Here is a 17463-nt window from a genome sequence, read left to right as displayed (position 1 = left end):
CTACCACCGAGTTAAATCCCCAACCCCGATGGGGATTTTCTAGGTAGACATCGTTTTAGAGTGTTTTCTGGAGTAGGGCCTCGCTCAGGCCTTCTGCTCCACCTTTCCTCTAACTTGGCCTGTCTGTCTGTCTGTCTGTCTGTCTGTCTGCTTTCCATCTATTTCACTACTTGCCACTCTGTACCTAGCCATTGGGATAGTTCAGAGACCTCTCCCACCACTGCCCATTGGGGTTCTCCCCTGATAGCAAGCTATGGCTGGTGTACTGAAGCCGCCTAGGCCACTTGGCGCTTGGCACAGCTGAAGTCTGGCAGAGCCTGTGACACGAGGTCACACTCTTTTGCTCTCACAGCTGGTGTGTCCTTTGGGAGGTAGGATGGGTGGTGGAAGTTCAGAGAAACATTGCCCCTGTCCAGGGACCCCACCTGACGCTCCTGTGCCCCGGAGGGTGCTGACTGTCTATGGTGCCAGTCACTGCTTTGCCTCCTGCTCCAGCAGGGATCTGCCCACCACGGGGGAGATTTGCTTCTTTCTCTTTATAATAATATTTGCATGTTTATGTGTGTCTGTAGGTAAGTGCACATGTGTTTATGTGTGTGTATGAGTGCACGTGTTTGTGTGTGAGCACATTTCTGTGTATATGTGAGTGCACGTATGCGTGTTTATGTATGTATGGGATTGCATGCATCTGTATAGATCAGAAGACAGTCCTGTCAAGCGTTAGTTCTTGCCTCATTTCCATCTTGTTTGAGATATAGTTCAAAGTTGTGTACACCAGGCTAGCTGGCCCACATGCTTCTGAGGAGCCTCCCGTCTCTACTTCCCATGTCATGGTAGAAACTTGGGATTGTGAGCTAGCATGTCTGGCTTTACGTGGGTTCTGGGGGAATCAAAACTCAGGTCTTCACACTTACACAGCAAGTAAGTCACCCACTGAGTCATCCTTCCAGCCCCTCCAAAAACTGCTTTTTAAAACAGGAGCTCTTCCAGCAGGCTGCCTTCCGACTTGTGTAGCTGAGGATGACTTCGAACTTGGGATCTTCCTGCTTCCCACCCTTGAGTGCTGGGACTACAGGTGTGCACCACCACGTGAAGGATTGCTTGTTGGTTTGTGTGCTCGAAGGCACTGCTGCAGTTGGAACCCAGGGCTTCATGAATGCTAAGCTGAGCTAAGTCCCCAGGCTTGCTTCCTCTTTGAAATGGGATATCTGCCATTGGTGGATGAAAAAAGCTGCTGGCTTGCCTTCCCAGAGACAGTGGCTCTTTCCTGTGTGAAACCAGATTCTTTATGCAGGTACTGCCCGAGTATTGGGCCTGTGCCTGTTGGTGCTGGACTTCCTGAGGGAAGCCTTTTGGGAGTCTTGATAGATAGATCCCTGCCTGAGGTCTGGCAGGGATGGAGTCCTGAGAACCACAGAGGTGTGCAGTTGGCCCAGCCCAACTCCCTACAGATCACAGGCTGTGGGGCACGCGCCTTAGGGTCCAGTTGCAGACATGCTGGTAACAGGACCCAGCAGTGCCCCTGTGTGGTGATAACAGGTATGACAGTTGCTGAAGGGAGGGAAGAGCTTTGCAGTTGGCTGTGAGGGAAGGGAGCACCCAGTGCCTGGGTCTGTAGACATCCCACCCGATCACCACTATGACTAGGCCTGTGCTAAGTGAGGGACATCCTGAGGTAGAACAAACAGGAAAAGACCGGTATCTCCCCATGGAAAGAAAAAAAAAAAAAAAAAGCTGGTGAGTGGCCAATGGGGACTCAGTGGGGCTTAGCATGGCCTCCCAATTTAACTCCAAGCTCTCCTTTTGCAGATTGGGAAACTGAGGCACAGGAAGCAGAAGCAGGACCTCATGGTCCTAACTTTCCTGAAATCTCTACCAAGATCTAGTGGGCAATGGCTTCTGGTCCAGTTCACCATGGGAATTGTAGTCCAAACCTGTGTGTGGGGGCAGTTGAGGAGACATATTGCAGTGGGGAGGGACTAAGCAGTAGCCAGGTGACCTCGTAGGGAATGTTGGTGACGTCCCTTCCATGAGCACTGGGACTCTGGGCACTTGGCTATAGGCCAACATGAACAGCAGCTCTCCTAGAGACTCTGGTTGAAAGTTGCTATCATGCTAACTGGGATGGGCCTTCTGGGTACTGGGCATATGATTCATCTTCTGGTCCCTACCAAGAACCCCCAAGCCCCATGCAAGTTTTCTCATTGCCTATGAGGCGAGGAAGGGCAGGAGCCATGACCTTAATGTCTACAGTGGGTCCTGCTAAGCAGTCATGGGCTGGAGGTCTGCCAGGTTCAGCAAGGAAGGGTCAAGGGTACCCTACAACAGATAAGCTCGTGGCCACTCTCGAGATTGATCACTGAACATTTATTCTTAATCCTAGACCCTAGCTGCAGCCAGGGTGCTGTGGCTGTGTTGTGGTGGTCAGGTGAGGCCCAGAAGGCTCCCAGGAGAGGACCCAAAGGCTGACGCTGATACTCTATGGCTATGTGGAAGCCAGGCAGGTGGTGACATGGTCAATGCTCCAACTAGGAGCCCATAGAGCAGAAGCAGCATCCAGGGCAGGCTTAGAGGGACGGGCGCGTGTGGAGGACGCCTCTGTAGACGCTCCAATGCACTCCCATGCATTGGGGCCAAGCGCTAGATGCAGGCAGAGGAGGTGAGGCCCTGGCAGAGTTCAGGAAGGCAAAGGCACATGACAGTGGCAGGCAGCAAGAGACAGGCTGGGGGCTGCAGGGGACCCAAGTCCAGGTGGGCTAATGGAAGGATGGCCCTTCCCAGGCGCTGTGAAGCCCTGGAGGATCCTTGCTCCTGGCTTTGCCCTTCCTGGCTAGGGGCTTGGGCCAGCCTGGGGTAAAGCTAAGGAGGCAGAAAGCTATTCCAGAAGGAACGGCCTTAGCTCCCCCTGGAGGAATGCTGAGGGCAAGACTTACCTACTGGACATCTCTCCTACAGCCTGAGTACCCTGTCCTCTAGCAATCATGGCTTCCTAGCTGCTGAGTCTAGCAGCTCTTGACCCCCAAAGCTCAGAGGTCCTTAGTTGTCCGGCTCTAGCGTCCACTCTGATAACCACTGCAGGCACGACGCTCTCTGTGCCTCAGTTTCAGGAGGCGGCCGACCTGGCCTGGGCTGTGGGGTGGAGGGGCTGCAGGGCCTTGGCCCTCTGGCCATCGGGTCAGGGTCAGGGTCAGTCCGTAGGGCCTGGATGAGCTGTTCAAGGGGTTGAATGCAGGTACTGGGACTCCAGCAGGCATCAAGGGCAGGCAGGAAGGGGTCAGGCGTACAGGCCTCCACGCACTCGGCCCGTGTGGGGATGCGCAGGTAGAAGGCGTGCAGCATCATACGGAACGGTTGGTCCTCCTGGTCGTCAGCCTGTCCGTAAGTCAGGTCGCCCACGATAGGGTGGCCGAGAGCGCTGCAGTGTACTCGAAGCTGGTGTGTCCGGCCTGCGGAGTCAGGGATGGGAGGTCAGGCTGGGATGAGTCATTCTTTGTCACATCCCTCGCTCTGACAGCATCCAGCAAGTTCTCTGTTGGCTTTAGAGCCTCCCGGCAGCCCCTGGGCTTTCTGTTGTGTGCTGCAGTGCTGTGGAAGGAACCCCGAGCCTTGTGCATGCTAGCAAGCATGCTACAGACAACTGTACCCCAATTATCTTCTTTCTCCCTTAAAACGTTTTTAAAGTACATTTTAATCGTGTGTGTGTGTGTGTGTGTGTGTGTGTGTGTTGTGTTCCTGCATGTTCTTGAGCAGAAGACAACTTTTTTTCTTTTTTGGAGATAAGAGTGCAGCCTTGGCTGTCCTGGAACTCACTCTGTAGACCAGATGGGCCTCGAGCTCACAGAGATCTGCCTGCCTCTGCCTCCAAAGTGCTGGGATTAAAGGCAAGCACCACCGTTTTACCACCCAGAAGACACCTTCTAAGAGTCTCTTCTCTCCTTCCACCACTTTGGTCTGGGACTCCAACCTGGGTCGTCAGGCTTGGCAGAAGGCATCTTCACCTGCCGAGCCACGTCGCCGCCCCCCCCCCCTTTTTTTTTGGAGACAGTCTCATGCAGCCAAAGATGGGTGTGAACTTCTGCTCTTCCTGCCTCTTCTCTCTAGAGTGCTAGAAATACGTATCTATGCTACCACACCTGTTTACCTGATCTTCTTTAAAGAATGAATCCCTTGCTAGGCACACATGGCCCACACTTTTAATCCCTCTGGGGAGGCAGAGAAAGGTGGAATTTGAGGCCAGTCTGGTCTACAGAGTAAGTTCCAAGGCAGCCAAGTCTTCACAGAGAGAAAAGAGAAAAGAAGAAGAAAAAGGGGAGGGAAGAAAGAAGGGAGGGAAGGAGGGAGGGAGGGAGGGAGGGAGGGAGGGAGGGAGGGAGGGAGGGAGAGAGAGAGAGAGAGAGAGAGAGAGAAAAGGAAAGAAGGAATCTTTCCTGAGCAGCTGCTTTGCAGATATGTGCCACTAGGAAGAACAGGCCCTTGGTATGGGATTCATTATACCCCTTGCTATAAATCAGATATTGGGACTCAGGGCAAGGGATTGGTCTGGGGTGGGTTGTGAGGGCACAGCCAGGGAGACACTTAGTCTAGCTAGAGAGATCAGTGTGACTGCCAGGGACCATGCAACCACCAGCAAAGATCTGGCTGTGGCTCTGGCCGCACGCCTGGTATAGACCCAGGCAGGCCTCAATGCCTATACCCCAAGGTCCTTCTTACATGGCAGACCCCTGCCCTGGACATACCTGTAAGTGGCTTCAGCAGCACTTTGGACACAGGGTCACCAGAATATAACCCATGTTCCAGGACCAGCAGCTCTGTGAGACTTGGCTTAGGGTTCTCACAACCTAAATGGGAAGGCAACTGTAAGGGTCAACTGGGCCATCCCTAGAGCCTGAGCCAAGTCCAGTCTACATCTGTCTGGCTGTTCTCATCCATGCAGGGTTTGGAGACATGCCCATGGCCCCCACAACAAACTACTATTACCATGAGTGCCCTCAATGCACATGGTGTGGGTCCGCCCCTCTGTGCTGTTCCTGCCAATGGCATAGTTGATCGTCACTTGGCTTTCCTGGACATGGCCTCGGACCTGTTGAGCAAGGACATCACACATAGCTCACAGGGTCACACTGCCACCTCCGAGAAGGATGTGGCTACCCTCTAGGTAGGCACATAGGCCTGGCATGGAGCTTGGGTTAGAGGGGCCGGCTAGAGTAGGCTATGAGCCTTGGGTCTCCACACGGCATCCCAGGAACTGGCCAGGGCTTACCAGTGCCAGGTAGGCTTTGGTAACTCGTCGCTCCTTGAAGCACTTATAAGCGCTGCCCGCAGCTGCTTTATTCAGGGCCACGCACAGCGCCCCGCTGGTGGAGAAGTCCAGTTGGTGGCAGAACCTGGGAAGGGGCAGAGGAACAGCAGTGGCTGGACCCTGTTGTGTTCTGGTTAGCACTACTGTGGCAGCGTCCAGTGTCCCAGCATCCTTTGGAAGGATGCTGCAGTGGGACTCTCTGTGTTGGCTGTGTACCTGAACCCATAGCAAGTGTCAGGGTCAGCCAGCTCTGGGAAGTGGTGTCGGAGTTGCTTCTGTAGGGTCAGGGTCTCACGCCAGGTCTTGCTATCAATGCGCAGGTCCCAGTGCTTGTTCACCACCAGGAAGTCGTTGCTCTGGTACACGATGGACAGATTTTCCATGCTGCCAGGCTCCATGGTGGGGCTGCACGCAGGTGGGAGTGAGCCTGGGGGTGGGAGGGTGCCTGACCTGGACCTCAAGTTCTGTGCACACTTATTGGGGCCAGCACCTGCTAGAACCCTTTTTGCCTTCCACAAGGGGCCAGGCCAGGGGGATCAGCTCTGGAATGGGAGTCTGGCCAAGGTCAGGAGATTCTGACTTGCCATGGACTCAAGGGTGAGGGAGCTCTCCCTGACTCGACGTGAAATAAACAGCCTGGTTGTCCAGCTCACCCCTACACACTTCGCGCTGGGTTATGGATCTTCTCTGAGTAGGCAAGGAAGCCGACAGGGGTTGCTGTGCCCTGATTGGCCCGGACCACCCAGGACTGCAGGCGCTCCCTAACTTACCTCCCTCCAGCCTGTAACCACAGGTAGACCCTTGAGGACTTACCTGCAACAGGGCCAAAGGACCAGGATGTCACGTCTCAGCCCTGCATCCAACTCAGCTTTCCTATACAAGGAACCAGGTCTTGGCCTGGCTGCCGCGCAGCTCTGCCTTCACCCTGCCCATTCCACCTGGCTAATGGATGGTCGTACTGGCCAATGGCATTCCCGGCATGGAGCTCCGCCCTCTGAAGGAAGGCGAAGCTCTTCCCGAATGGTCTGCGCACGCACCTTCTTAGTCCCACCTATTTCCCCGCCTCTCGCACGGACAGATTACTGTACAGACCAATAGAAAGCGTACTTGGTCCTCCACTTCAACCACTGAACCATTATTTCTCTCCTCCCGCCCTCTGAGTGTGAAGACCCGCCCTTCCCCTCTGGCCAATGGCAGGAGCCTCTGGGAACACCGGCTGTTGATTGGCGGTACTGGAGGCTCGAGGGGAGGGGTGGCGCGCGATGGCAGTGGCGCGGGAAGTTCTGAGGGAAGCTTAGCTGTAGAAGCTGTGGTCTGCCTGCACCGGGGACCATGGAAGACTACGAGGAAGATCTGTATGGTGTGGAGGATGATTTCCAAAATCAGTTCGCGGCCGAACTTGAAGTGTTGGCGGAGCTGGAAGGTGGGCGCGGGTCCTGGGTCACGGCCAGGCTGTGGCTGCATCCTGCTGCAGCATGGGGAGCTATGTGATGGCGATAGGCAGCAGCTGGGAATTCGCTTCTTGATGTGTGTGGCTGCTGTCAACTTCTGTCTCAGCAGGAACAGGGGACCTGGCGCCTTCTGAGACCCTCCAGACTCCGGCGAGCCGCCCCCCGCTGACCTTCGAAGAGGCCATCGCTGGTGGGGACATTGTCCCACGTCCTTGCCCTGCAGGGTCCTCAGGAAATGACAGCCGCAATACCAGAAAGAATGTTCGTAGGGACCAGCCCGCGCCCTCCAGTATGTCTTATTGGAGACTGGGCACTTAAGGTAGGGAAATTCTGAGGACCAGTTTTCTATTCTTCCTCCTGTTCCTGCCTCTGTCTCTGCAGGCCCCATGGTCAAACGGCCCAGGTTGGACGTGGTGAAGAGGCTGAACTTCGAGCCAGATAAAGAGGAGTTCTTGTACCCCGATTCTCCTCCTGGGGACATCACCCCCCCACCGAGTCCAGAGGTCTTCCCTGAGATGTGGGATGCTGGGTGTGTTTTTTAAGGGCGTGTAATTCTACCTGTCCCTGGATGAGGCTCTGGAAGTGGAGGCCTATGGGAGGGCAAGAGGAGTGTGGGACCAGGCACCCCACTGAGAGTGACTGGAAAATGACCCAAGATGCTCATCCCTCCTAGGCCCTCAGATGCTGGTGCCGACAATGGCCTCATGCAGGCATTGCCAAGTCCCCGCAATCCCGTTCTGAGACGGCCCCCTGTCTTAGAGGATTACATCAATGTGACGTCCACGTGTGGAGAGCGGGCCTTTTTGGTGCTTCGGGCTGACCTCACAGGCACTGGGGTGCAGGTGTGTGTCCATAGCATGGGGTTTGTCTTGGCGTTGGTTCTTTTGTGTTGCTAATGGGCTCTCAGCAGGTTCTGAGGCCAGTTTCACCTGTCTGAATTGCTAGAAACAGGCACACCCAGGTAGTCCAGTGTTGGAGACAGTAATGCTACTTTTGGGGGGTATGCGGCCTTAGAGTGCTAGCTTGTACTCCATATATTAGCTTTCTGTTTCTCTTTTCCTCTTCCCCCACCCTAAAGCTGACCTCCCCTGGACCTGGCCATCTGAGGGCAGTATCCCTCTTCTCTCTGGTTAGACAAGGTTTCATTTCTCTCCCTCCATCTCTCCTTCTGGGGGAAAGGGTACTGTGGGTGCCCCCATGACCTGGGAGGGTTACAGAGAAGAGAAATCTGTCTTGGCCAGAACCATCTTCCTGATGTCCAGTGGCGAGGCCGTGGCCAGCTGGACCTTCTGGGTGTCCCCTTCACCTCCCTGAAGGAGCAAGTTGACAACAAGGTGGGTTTAGTGGAATGGGGAGGTGCATGTGTGTGTATTGAATCGGGTGCTGGCTGGACTTGCCCTGACCACAGCCTGTCCTGTTTTTATAGAGACGGCAGCAACTGCTTGAGGAGGCCCAACAGCTTTCAGACACTCTACATAGGTGACTTGCACACTTACCATCTCAGGAACCCCTGTTGGTTTGGGCCTCTAAGGTGGGCACAGTCACTGTGAACCCTCTGTAGTGAATCAGTCACTTGATTCTCTTCAGCCTCAGGTCTGAAGGGGAAGAGGCCATGCTTGAGGGGCCCCCTGAGGAGGAGCCGGGCCCTGGCCAGGAGACTGCTCAGCACTGCCTCTGGGTGGACGAGTTTGCACCCCAGCACTACACAGAACTGCTCAGTGATGACGTGAGCTCCTGTTCTCTCTCAAGTGTGACTGGCTTGATGTTTGTGATGTGGGGACTCCGAGTGCTAAAGGGGGAAACCGAGTCGGCACAAAACTAGTTTACGGCTGGTTGACTGTGACCTGCTGTGAGCTTGGTTAGGGGTCTGGATGTCCTAGCCCAGTGGTTCTCAACCCTCCTAATGCTGTGGCCCTTTGACACAGTTTCTCGTGTCGTGATGACCCCAACCGTAAATCATTGCCATTACTGCTTTGTAACTAATTTTGCTACTGTTATGAATCGTAATGTAAATATCTACGTTTCCCAATGGTCTTAGGTGACCCCTAGGTGACTTTAGGGGTCATTTCACTCCTGAGGGTGTGTGACCCACAGGTTAAGAAACACTGTCCTAACCTGTCCTCTTCCTCAACCCTTGGTGCTGGGCTGTCCTGGGGTGAACATAGGGTCTCAGAGACTGGAGGTCTCAGAGAAACTGTTGAAAACCAGTGCCTGGGCCTTCTGAGCCTCAGTCCCTGTCTGTTGAAAATGTGGGCCTGGCAGGGCCCGTCCCTTAGGCTTTGCTCTTAACAGTTTACCAACCGCTGCCTTCTCAAATGGCTGAAGCTATGGGACCTTGTGGTGTTTGGTCATGAGAGGCCTGCCCGGAAGCCCAGACCCGGTGTAGAGCCCACCCGGGTTGGGAAGGAGGCCCCAGCCCCTGGCAAGTGGAAGAGTCATGAGCAGGTACTGGAGGAAATGCTAGAAGCTGAGCTGGACCCGAGCCGGAGGCCTCGGCAGAAGGTAAACCCCACCCGGGCGGGCCTGTACGAACGTATCTGTGAGCATAGGGATTTGTCCTCTGGGAAGCCCGTGCTATTGCAATAGTCTTTTTGGGGGAGGGGACATCTATGAGGCATCTTTAACTCTTCTAGAGCCCGTGGGTTCGATGAAACCAGGGTTGGCGTCACGTGCTAGTGTTGTGAATCTGAAGTTAAATCCACTCTCCTGAGGGTTCAGATAAAGTCAGCCTTGAAGTCTCTCACCTCACCGACAGGAAATTCCGAGTATTCCGTGTGTTCTCATTTGATGGCTGGAGTATGGGGAACAATGATCAACCTTGTTTCTAGTCCCTGGCTACTGACCAGGAGCTCCCTGGAGGCTAAGGGATTGGCAGTCTGTCCTCTGCTTTGACTGTAGGTGGCACTGCTGTGTGGCCCTCCAGGATTAGGCAAGACCACGCTGGCTCATGTGGTCGCAAGGCATGCTGGGTATTGCGTGGTAGAGATGAATGCAAGGTAAGTGGTGGAGGCCCTTGTCCAGGGCTTCTGTGAGGTCGAGCCTGTGGTGTAGGTCTCAAACCCTGGCTGGTGGATGGGGCTGGGGTCTTGGATGTGTAGGCTGTGGTTGGGACGTGTCTTTCATGTCTTAACTGAAGTCGCTACATCCTGCGGCTGTTACCTAGTAACTCTTGGCTTTGCTCTTCCAGTGATGACCGTAGCCCCGAGGCCTTCCGTACACGCATTGAAGCAGCTACACAAATGGAGTCGGTGCTAGGTGCCGGTGGGAGGCCCAACTGCTTGGTTATCGATGAGATTGATGGAGCCCCCACGGTGGGCCTCTGCAGCCTAGGTGGGCGGGTAGGCAGGCAGGCTGGGTGCACTGGGGCTTTGGCTCACTGACCTCTTCCGTGCCTCCCTGAAGGCGGCGATCAACGTTCTCTTGAGCATCTTGAATCGCAAGGGCCCGCAGGAGGCTGAGCAAGGGGGCACAGCTGTGGCTGCGGCAGGGGGACGGCGACGCAGGGCTGAGGGGGGCCTCCTGACCAGGCCTATCATCTGCATCTGCAATGATCAGTGAGTGTGGCGCTGGGACCGGGCTTCCCTAGGCAGAAGGGTCAGCCGGCCTAGCCCTGGCCTGTCCCTCATGTGGCCACTGCGGGTCCTGTCCTGCAGGTTCACACCTTCTTTGAGGCAGCTGAAGCAGCAGGCTCTTCTGCTCCACGTCCCACCAACTCTGCCCTCCAGGCTGGTGCAGCGGCTCCAGGAGGTCAGCAGGGCAGGGCTGGGGGTAGCTTCCAGTGGGAGATGCAGCCTCTATCCCAACCTCGCTTCCCATGTTCCTTCCCTCTGAGCACCCTGGTTCTGCCTTGTATTGAGCTGTCAGGTTGTACTATCACGGGAACTGTACTGCCCTCTCTGGCTGCCCCCAGCACAGGGCTGTTTGTTTGCATCCGGGGAACCAGGTTGTGGCCACAGGGTTGGCTCTGAGGATGTGCTAGACTGGGCGTGGGTCCTCTCAGCAAGGGCGGACACTCTAGAGCTTATCCTGCCTCTAGATCTCCCTGCAGCACGGCATGCGGTCTGACCCGGGTGCACTGGCTGCCCTCTGTGAGAAGACAGACAATGACATCCGTGCCTGCATCAACACACTACAGGTGGGCACACGGCTTGGGGTGAGGCAGGGCCGGGTGAGAATGGCTACGGCTGACTCCACCCTTTTCCAGTTTCTGTATGGGAGGGGCCAGCGGGAGCTGAGCGTGAAGGATGTGCAGACCACCCATGTCGGCCTGAAAGACCAGCGCAAGGGGCTATTCTCTGTGTGGCAAGAGGTCTTCCAGTTGCCCAGGGCTCAAAGGTAGGTAATCCAGGTGGTCTGCCTTGGTCCGGATGCCTCTGTTGCCTAGGGTCCTTAGACACCACCTGCTGCCGCCAGGGCTCCAGGACAGCTGTTTGGCCTCACTGTGTCCTCTGGGTAGGGACCTGACTTGGGTTGGGGAGCCCAGTTTCTGCCCCAATGGGAGTTGGCTAGAGCCTCCTAATCTGTGGCCTAGAACGTGACCCTCCCTGACCTTACCTTAGTCAGTTCAGAGAGAGTCTTTTGCTCCTAGGTGGCTCTGCTTAGAGACTCCTGTACCTTCAGAGATAAAACAGGCCAGCCAGGACTTCCCTCCGAGCATGCAGAATGTGGCGAGGATGGCGTGGCCCCAGCCTCAACACCTTCTGCTTGCAGGCGACTTGTGGGCCAGGACCTGATGCTACCAACCCATGCTCTCCTGCTCAATGACAGTGACAAGGGCTCTCTGACCTTGGCTTCCCAGCGCTTCTACCACATCCTGCGTGTGACCACTTCTGCAGGCGAGCATGAGAAGGTTGTGCAGGTACTTGTGCCCACCTCAGCTCTCGTGATGCTGGTACTAAATGAGCAGATAGTGAACAGGAGATAGCCTGGGTGGGTTCCAAAGTGAAGGGTGTCAGCGGCGGGCCACAAGGAAGGAAGGACCCTCGGGCCCGGAAAGGGAACTAAAGGAATAATGTTAAGAGGTGACAGAAGACAGGGAGGTTAGGTATCCTAGGATGAGTTTTGGGTTGGTGACTGGGAACCATCTGGAGATCTCTGTGAGGTACATCTGGGCTAGATCCTAGCTGGAGGTGCCCATGGTGTGGAGGGCAGGTAGAGAGGTGTATGCACTCGAGCAAGTGACATAGGCTCCCCTATTCCCCAGAGGGCCTGGCTTAAGCTGCTTCTAGCTCTAAGCGGCTTTGGATTAGTAGCTGGGGATCCATTGACAATCTGGAGATGTGCAGTTTAGGGGGGGCTATGCGGTATGGCTGGTAGGAACTGGATTCACACAGGCAGGCTGGGACAGCTACACCCTGAATTTTGAGGATACAGCTTTCTGCCACTTCTGGAAGGGTGGGAGACCGAACCGTGTGCTACCCCACTTGTCTCGGGGTTGTCATTAGACTATTAGGGCCCTCCCTGGTATTGGCAGCTGATCCCTACACCTTGGCCTTTGGAGAGCAGGATCTAGTGAAAGGGTCCTGAGGCCGATGCTCACACGGTGGGGACATGGAGGGGTCAGAGGGTCAGGACCTAGCTGCTCCTGCAGGGATTCCTGGCCTGCTCACTCCTCCTAGGGCCTGTTTGACAACTTTCTACGCCTGCGGCTTCGGGACTCCAGCCTGGGCACCGTGTGCTGTGCCCTTGACTGGCTGGCCTTCGATGACCTGCTGGAACAGGCGGCCCACCACGGCCAGAGCTTTCAGCTGCTGCGTTACTTGCCCTTCCTGCCCGCGGCCTTCCACGTGCTCTTCGCCTCCAGCCACGTGCCGCGCATCACTTTCCCCAGCAGCCAGCAGGAGGTGTGTCAGCTGCTGGATTTGTGCTTAGAGTGGGGGGGGAGGGGCGTTCTGCTCGCCTGGCCCCAGCTCACTTTCTGCCCTAGGCCCAGACCCGGTTGAGCCAGACAAGGAACCACATACAGACTCTGGTGTCAGGAATGGCACCAGCCACTCGCAGCCGGGCCACCCCGCAGGCTCTTGTTCTAGATACTCTGTGCCTGCTCCTGGATGTCCTCTCGCCTAAGCTGCGCCCCGTGAGTGTCAGATACGGGGGAAAGGATGGAGTTTGTGACCAAGGTGGCTCCAGGCATTTGCTCAGTTGTCCCACCTGTGCCCGCTTGACCCCAGGTGAGCACACAGCTGTACAGTGCCCGTGAGAAGCAGCAGTTGTCGAGCCTTGTGGGCACCATGCTTGCCTATAGCCTCACCTACCACCAGGAGCGCACACCTGATGGGCAGTACCTCTACAGGCTGGAGCCGTGAGTGCCCCTGTGTCTGGGGCAGGGGGAACACCTGGGACATGCAATGAGCGTGCCGAAGCCACTGTGGTCTTGGTGAAGTGTCCAGTGGGTTGTGGGTTGCACTTTAGGTCTGGCCCAGATGTGGCTGGCACTGGGCCTCATCCCAGGTCAGACACAGTGTTGATTCCAGGTTTCAGTGTAGGGTTCATAATAACCTCCATCCATCCCAGGGTGGATAGCCTGTGTGTCTACAGTTCCTTGGGGCTCTAGAGGGCTCGAGGCAGAGCAGCAACAACTCTGGTATCCTGCAGTTTAGTGAGAGTCCCCGTGTCTCTGCCTGTTCTTGTTCCCTCCCTGCAGCCCTGAGCATGTTCCCCGTCTTCTCCACTTATAGTTAGGGGGTCCCTAGTGCCATGGGGTTAGGATGGAAGTGTCAGGACCTCACCCTACATCCAAGATCTTGAACTTGGATGTGGGTTGGTGCACAGGCAGACCCTGCCTCTGCTGACCGGTATCCCGGTATCTTGCCTCACCCACCTGGGCAGGAATGTGGAGGAGGTCTGCCGCTTCCCAGAACTACCTGCCCGCAAGCCCCTCACCTACCAGGCTAAGCAGCTTATTGCCCGGGAGATTGAAATGGAGAAGATGCGGAGGGCAGAGGCTTTGGCCTGGACTGGAGGTGGCCCTCAGGTAAGCTTGGCCCTGGTGTTGAGACAGCAAACAATGTTAGTGGTTTGGCCTGGACCGGCTGGCTCTCATTATGCTTCTGTTCAGGTGGACCAGGGTCCCTCAGGGCCTGCAAATCTGCGGACGGACAGTGGGGAAAAGGGGACGAGGCAGCCTGCCCCCCGTAACCATGAGCAGCGGCTAGAACACATCATGAAGAGAGCAGCCGTGCAGGAGCAGGTATGTTGTGGGGGCCGGGGCCGGGTGGGGCTGGAGCAGAGTGATGAACAGAGGGTGGGGCTTGCCCCAAGTCCCAAGGAACCACCTGTTGCTCCCAGAAAGTGGGCAGTGGTTAGCAGACGTACCCCTAGTCACAGGCCTTGCTCAGAGGCCTCAGAGCCTCTCACGTGGGAAAGGCCTGGGTATGCCTGCTTGTCCACAGGCAACCTGATGACCCTCTTTTCTGCTAGCCTGAGAGGGACTTCTTTGGACGTGTGGTCATCAGGAAAGTGGCAGTCCCAAGCAAAGGTGTGTATGGGTCACAGAAGGGAGGGAGGGGGTGGAGGCGTGGGCTGAGGTCTGCTGAGGCGCCACCTTTTGGTCCCTGCAGAGGTTGAGGCCCCCCAGAAGGACACGGACGAGTGGCGCATGGGTGTGGCAGTGGGCAGGAGTGAGGTGTGGTTCCGGTTCAACGAGGGTGTCTCCAATGCTGTTCGGCGCAGCCTGTACATCAGGGACCTGCTGTAGCCCCACTGCCCCAGGACATCAGATCAGACTGACTCCCACAGGGATGTACCAGGGCAGAGACTCCTGGAGAAGTCTGTTTATAAAGTCACACCTTAACAGAGAGTGCGGGTCAGGCTCAGAGGATGGTACACTTGGCCTTCTCCACCCAAGGGTTGTTCTTCATCAGGTCCGGGTTCAGGAAGGGGTCCTTGGGGATCCCGTCCTCAATCCACTTGAGGAGCCTGTAAGTGGGGAGTCTCAGTGTTGGTCATTCCCATGGCACCTGCCCACTGGGGTGTGAGGTCCTGGTTCCCACAAAGGGGCAGTGGCTGGGCAGGCAAATGACACACATCACGGGGCACTCACTCGGGGATGGTCTTGGACGACATCTCCCTCTTGAAGGCCAGTTGGTACTTGAGGCTCTCCACCTCCTTCTTCATCTGGGGCACATCCCACTCCTCCATGGCGTCGGGGGCGTCGGAGGTAGCCAGCCTGAGGCTGGTGGGTGGGAGAAGCAAAAGTGCTGGTCCTGCAGCCCCCACCCAACCCCTACCCCCACTTCCGCCTCTACCTCTCTCCCTACCCTCAGCCCCAGGACAGAGGGAGATGCTGGAGGAACCTGCTGCCCATTGGCCCTTCCTGAGGTCTGCAGTCATGATGTCGGCGAAGGGCCTGGACAGTACCACAGGGATGCACTAACAAGGCCCCTGGGCCTTCTCTACCCAGTGGGGCTGATTAGCTGCAAACTTTCCGTTCTTGACTGGGCAAATGAGCCTGAGAAGGCCCAGCCCTGGATTTGGAGGACAGACTCATTCCTGCCTAGGGAGACTAAAAAAAAAATGGACTCCTGAGTATCCAGAGCAACCCCCATCCTCCTTCCATACCTACTTCTAACTAGACCCTGGGCGGGATGAGGGCCCTGAGGTGCTGCCTGGCCCTCTTGGATGCCTGTTTTGCATGGGTAAAGAGGCCAAGTTAATCATGGGGCTGGATTTGGCTGCAATTTGCATGTAGGGTGGGGTATGTGCAGAAGGTCTGAGGACATGGGCCTTTCAGCAAGCCCAGGACTTGGGAGGTGGGTAGCCTCCTGAGGCCAGTGTTTTCCAGACCCAGTCACCAATCACCAGTCACAGACCTGACCAGGAAGAACTGTCAGTTTGGGCAGAACAGCGGGCCTCCCTTTACCCCTCCCTATCTAGGTGCATTCCAAAAGACCAAGTCTCTGGTTCTCCCTCCAATCACAGCTTCCACGACCTTGAGAGGGGTCTGGCACCGAGTGCCGGACACTTCCGGGCAAAGCCTCTATCCCGGGATACTGCAGCTGAGGCGGCCTTGGGGAGAGTCTGGGACCTAGCGATGGTACAGCCTTTAGAGTGGCCCATTCTTAAGAGGTCTTGGCAGGGCTCACAAGGAACCGGTGAGAGGTTGGGTGGGCTAGTATTCCTGGGTGTGGGGGGCCTCCTGCAGAGTACCTTTCCCAGAGACCCCAAGTTACGGTGCCCCACCCTGCCAGGTTCTCCCGCGCCCCGCACGCCGACAGGCACGTGGGCGGAGGATCGCTTGCGGGTCCTCCACAAATGGGAGCACCTGGGCTGGGGGCATGGCCCACCACTGGCCCTACCTGCGCTGCTGCCGCCGCCGGAGCCCGGCCACCGGTGCACCCCGAGACGCCCCCGGCCAGGCGCACGGCGGCGCACACGGGCACTGCGGGCGGCGCGCACGGCGCAGGACAGACGCGCCCCCGTCGCGCAGCGATGGCTCCTGCGCCGCTGGACTCGATCTGTCGGCCGCCCCGCCCCTGAGGCCCAGAGGCAGTTGCCCTGGTCCCAGGAGTTAGAATTAACCTAAGGGACCCTACCTGGTCAAGCCCTAGAGCCCTGGAGTCTGTTCGCTCCACAGTGTGAGGGTTCTGTTCATTGGACTTACTTTTGAAGGAGACAGCAAAAGCAGAGATGACAAGGGCCGAAGGATCTGTGGAGTGAGGCTGGGCTGACCGAGTCCGGGGAGCCTAGGCAGCTGCCCCGCCCACTCTTGCCACCTGGGGCCTTGGTACCGCCTTCACAGGGTTGGGCTGACCCCAAGAGCTCCCTTGGCTGCTCTTACAGCAGGTCTCCCCTGGGGTGGGACATGCAGCAGTGAGGGCTAGTCCCGTCTCTCCTGGGTCAGCTAGAACTGCTGGCAGCCCAGTTCGACAATCTTGTAATATTTACTGGGACCAGAGCCCTAAAGGGCAAAATATGCCTCACCCAATGAGGCATCGCTGGTTACGGCCCTCCTATGCTACCAGCCAGCTGGGAAAGGGGTGGGGGAGCAGAACACTTTCCCACTGTGGTCTTTGCAGCCTATCAGGTGCAAGCGACCTTCTTGTCCACTTATGGTAGGCTAGGAAACATACCGCAAAATTCCAGACACTAGCCTCTCTTGGAAGGGGTTCAGCCCTTCCCCCTACCTAGCACTCCCACTTTCTGGCGCCTTCCCCATTCCCAGGCACTGACTTCAAAACAGCTAACGTTTAATGTGCCCAAAGCTGGAGATGAGTAACCTTCCACACCTGAGGCTCCCATGCCATATCCAGCCATGGGTTCTGCAAAACAGTGCTTTAGGGGTGAGTAGACCAGTTTCTTAGCTGATGCAGGATGGCCTTTGGGACTCCTGTAGAAGAAGAGTACTTCCTCAGCCACAGGATTTTAGGCCCTGTGTCATAGCCAACTCCCTCTTCCTCAGAGACTCTGTAATGCGCTAGCCCTGCCTTCAACTTCCCAGAGCATCTCCTCCCTCTAGCTTGCTTCCCAGCGTCACTGTCAGAGGTACAACTCACAAACTCTTGAGGGAGCTATGCTCTGGGGACCTTCATATGACGAAGGCTGCAGGCTGCAACCTAGACTGGGGGCCTCAGGCAGCAACAGCAGTCTCTGGGGGAGGGGCAGACCAGGTTGGGGCTCCGTAAAGGCAAGCCTGTCCTGGGAGGCCAGGCCAGGGCCTTGCTGAGTATTCTGGGTCCTCTGTGGGCTGGAGGTGTGTTGAGTAACTATTCTGCT

The 17463-nt window shown here is 56.5% G+C and overlaps 3 protein-coding genes across 10 annotated transcripts; 1 reads left to right on the top strand and 2 right to left on the bottom strand.

The window, feature by feature from the left end:
- Positions 1 to 2346: 2346 nt before the first annotated feature.
- On the bottom strand, positions 2347 to 6243 carry Rpusd1 (RNA pseudouridine synthase domain containing 1). Of its 6 annotated transcripts, none has more exons than XM_087570219.1 (6): positions 6113 to 6243; positions 5516 to 5726; positions 5261 to 5384; positions 4978 to 5080; positions 4737 to 4838; positions 2347 to 3585 (listed from the first exon to the last, which is right to left on the bottom strand). In XM_087570219.1, the coding sequence occupies exons 2-6, from the start codon at positions 5695 to 5697 to the stop codon at positions 3539 to 3541; spliced, it is 558 nt and encodes a 185-aa protein (XP_087426345.1). In that variant the 5' UTR covers positions 5698 to 5726; positions 6113 to 6243; the 3' UTR covers positions 2347 to 3538.
- A 294-nt stretch (positions 6244 to 6537) lies between these two features.
- On the top strand, positions 6538 to 14548 carry Chtf18 (chromosome transmission fidelity factor 18). Of its 2 annotated transcripts, none has more exon segments than NM_001105773.2 (22): positions 6538 to 6722; positions 6860 to 7039; positions 7132 to 7279; positions 7424 to 7592; positions 7992 to 8084; positions 8177 to 8229; positions 8338 to 8476; positions 9043 to 9252; positions 9649 to 9746; positions 9938 to 10061; positions 10153 to 10304; positions 10404 to 10497; positions 10787 to 10885; positions 10955 to 11085; positions 11461 to 11608; positions 12369 to 12593; positions 12677 to 12826; positions 12921 to 13051; positions 13579 to 13723; positions 13808 to 13939; positions 14170 to 14227; positions 14310 to 14548. In NM_001105773.2, coding segments are annotated over 22 exon segments (2907 nt in total). In that variant the 5' UTR covers positions 6538 to 6631; the 3' UTR covers positions 14447 to 14548.
- Gng13 (G protein subunit gamma 13) lies at positions 14487 to 16405 on the bottom strand. 2 transcript variants are annotated; one of them, NM_001135918.1, is made up of 3 exons: positions 16352 to 16392; positions 14792 to 14923; positions 14487 to 14667 (listed from the first exon to the last, which is right to left on the bottom strand). In NM_001135918.1, the coding sequence occupies exons 2-3, from the start codon at positions 14887 to 14889 to the stop codon at positions 14562 to 14564; spliced, it is 204 nt and encodes a 67-aa protein (NP_001129390.1). In that variant the 5' UTR covers positions 14890 to 14923; positions 16352 to 16392; the 3' UTR covers positions 14487 to 14561. The 2 variants fall into 2 exon arrangements, with proteins under 2 accessions (NP_001129390.1, XP_087430401.1); XM_087574275.1 differs by having other exon boundaries at positions 14493 to 14667; positions 16047 to 16405.
- Positions 16406 to 17463: the final 1058 nt, after the last annotated feature.

The sequence above is a fragment of the Rattus norvegicus genome, chromosome 10, assembly GCF_021556685.1.
Source record: "Rattus norvegicus strain SHRSP/BbbUtx chromosome 10, alternate assembly SHRSP_T2T, whole genome shotgun sequence".
Taxonomy (NCBI): domain Eukaryota; kingdom Metazoa; phylum Chordata; class Mammalia; order Rodentia; family Muridae; genus Rattus; species Rattus norvegicus.
The sequence above is the reverse complement of the archived record's forward strand: the minus strand, read 5'-3'. Positions and strand labels throughout refer to the sequence as shown.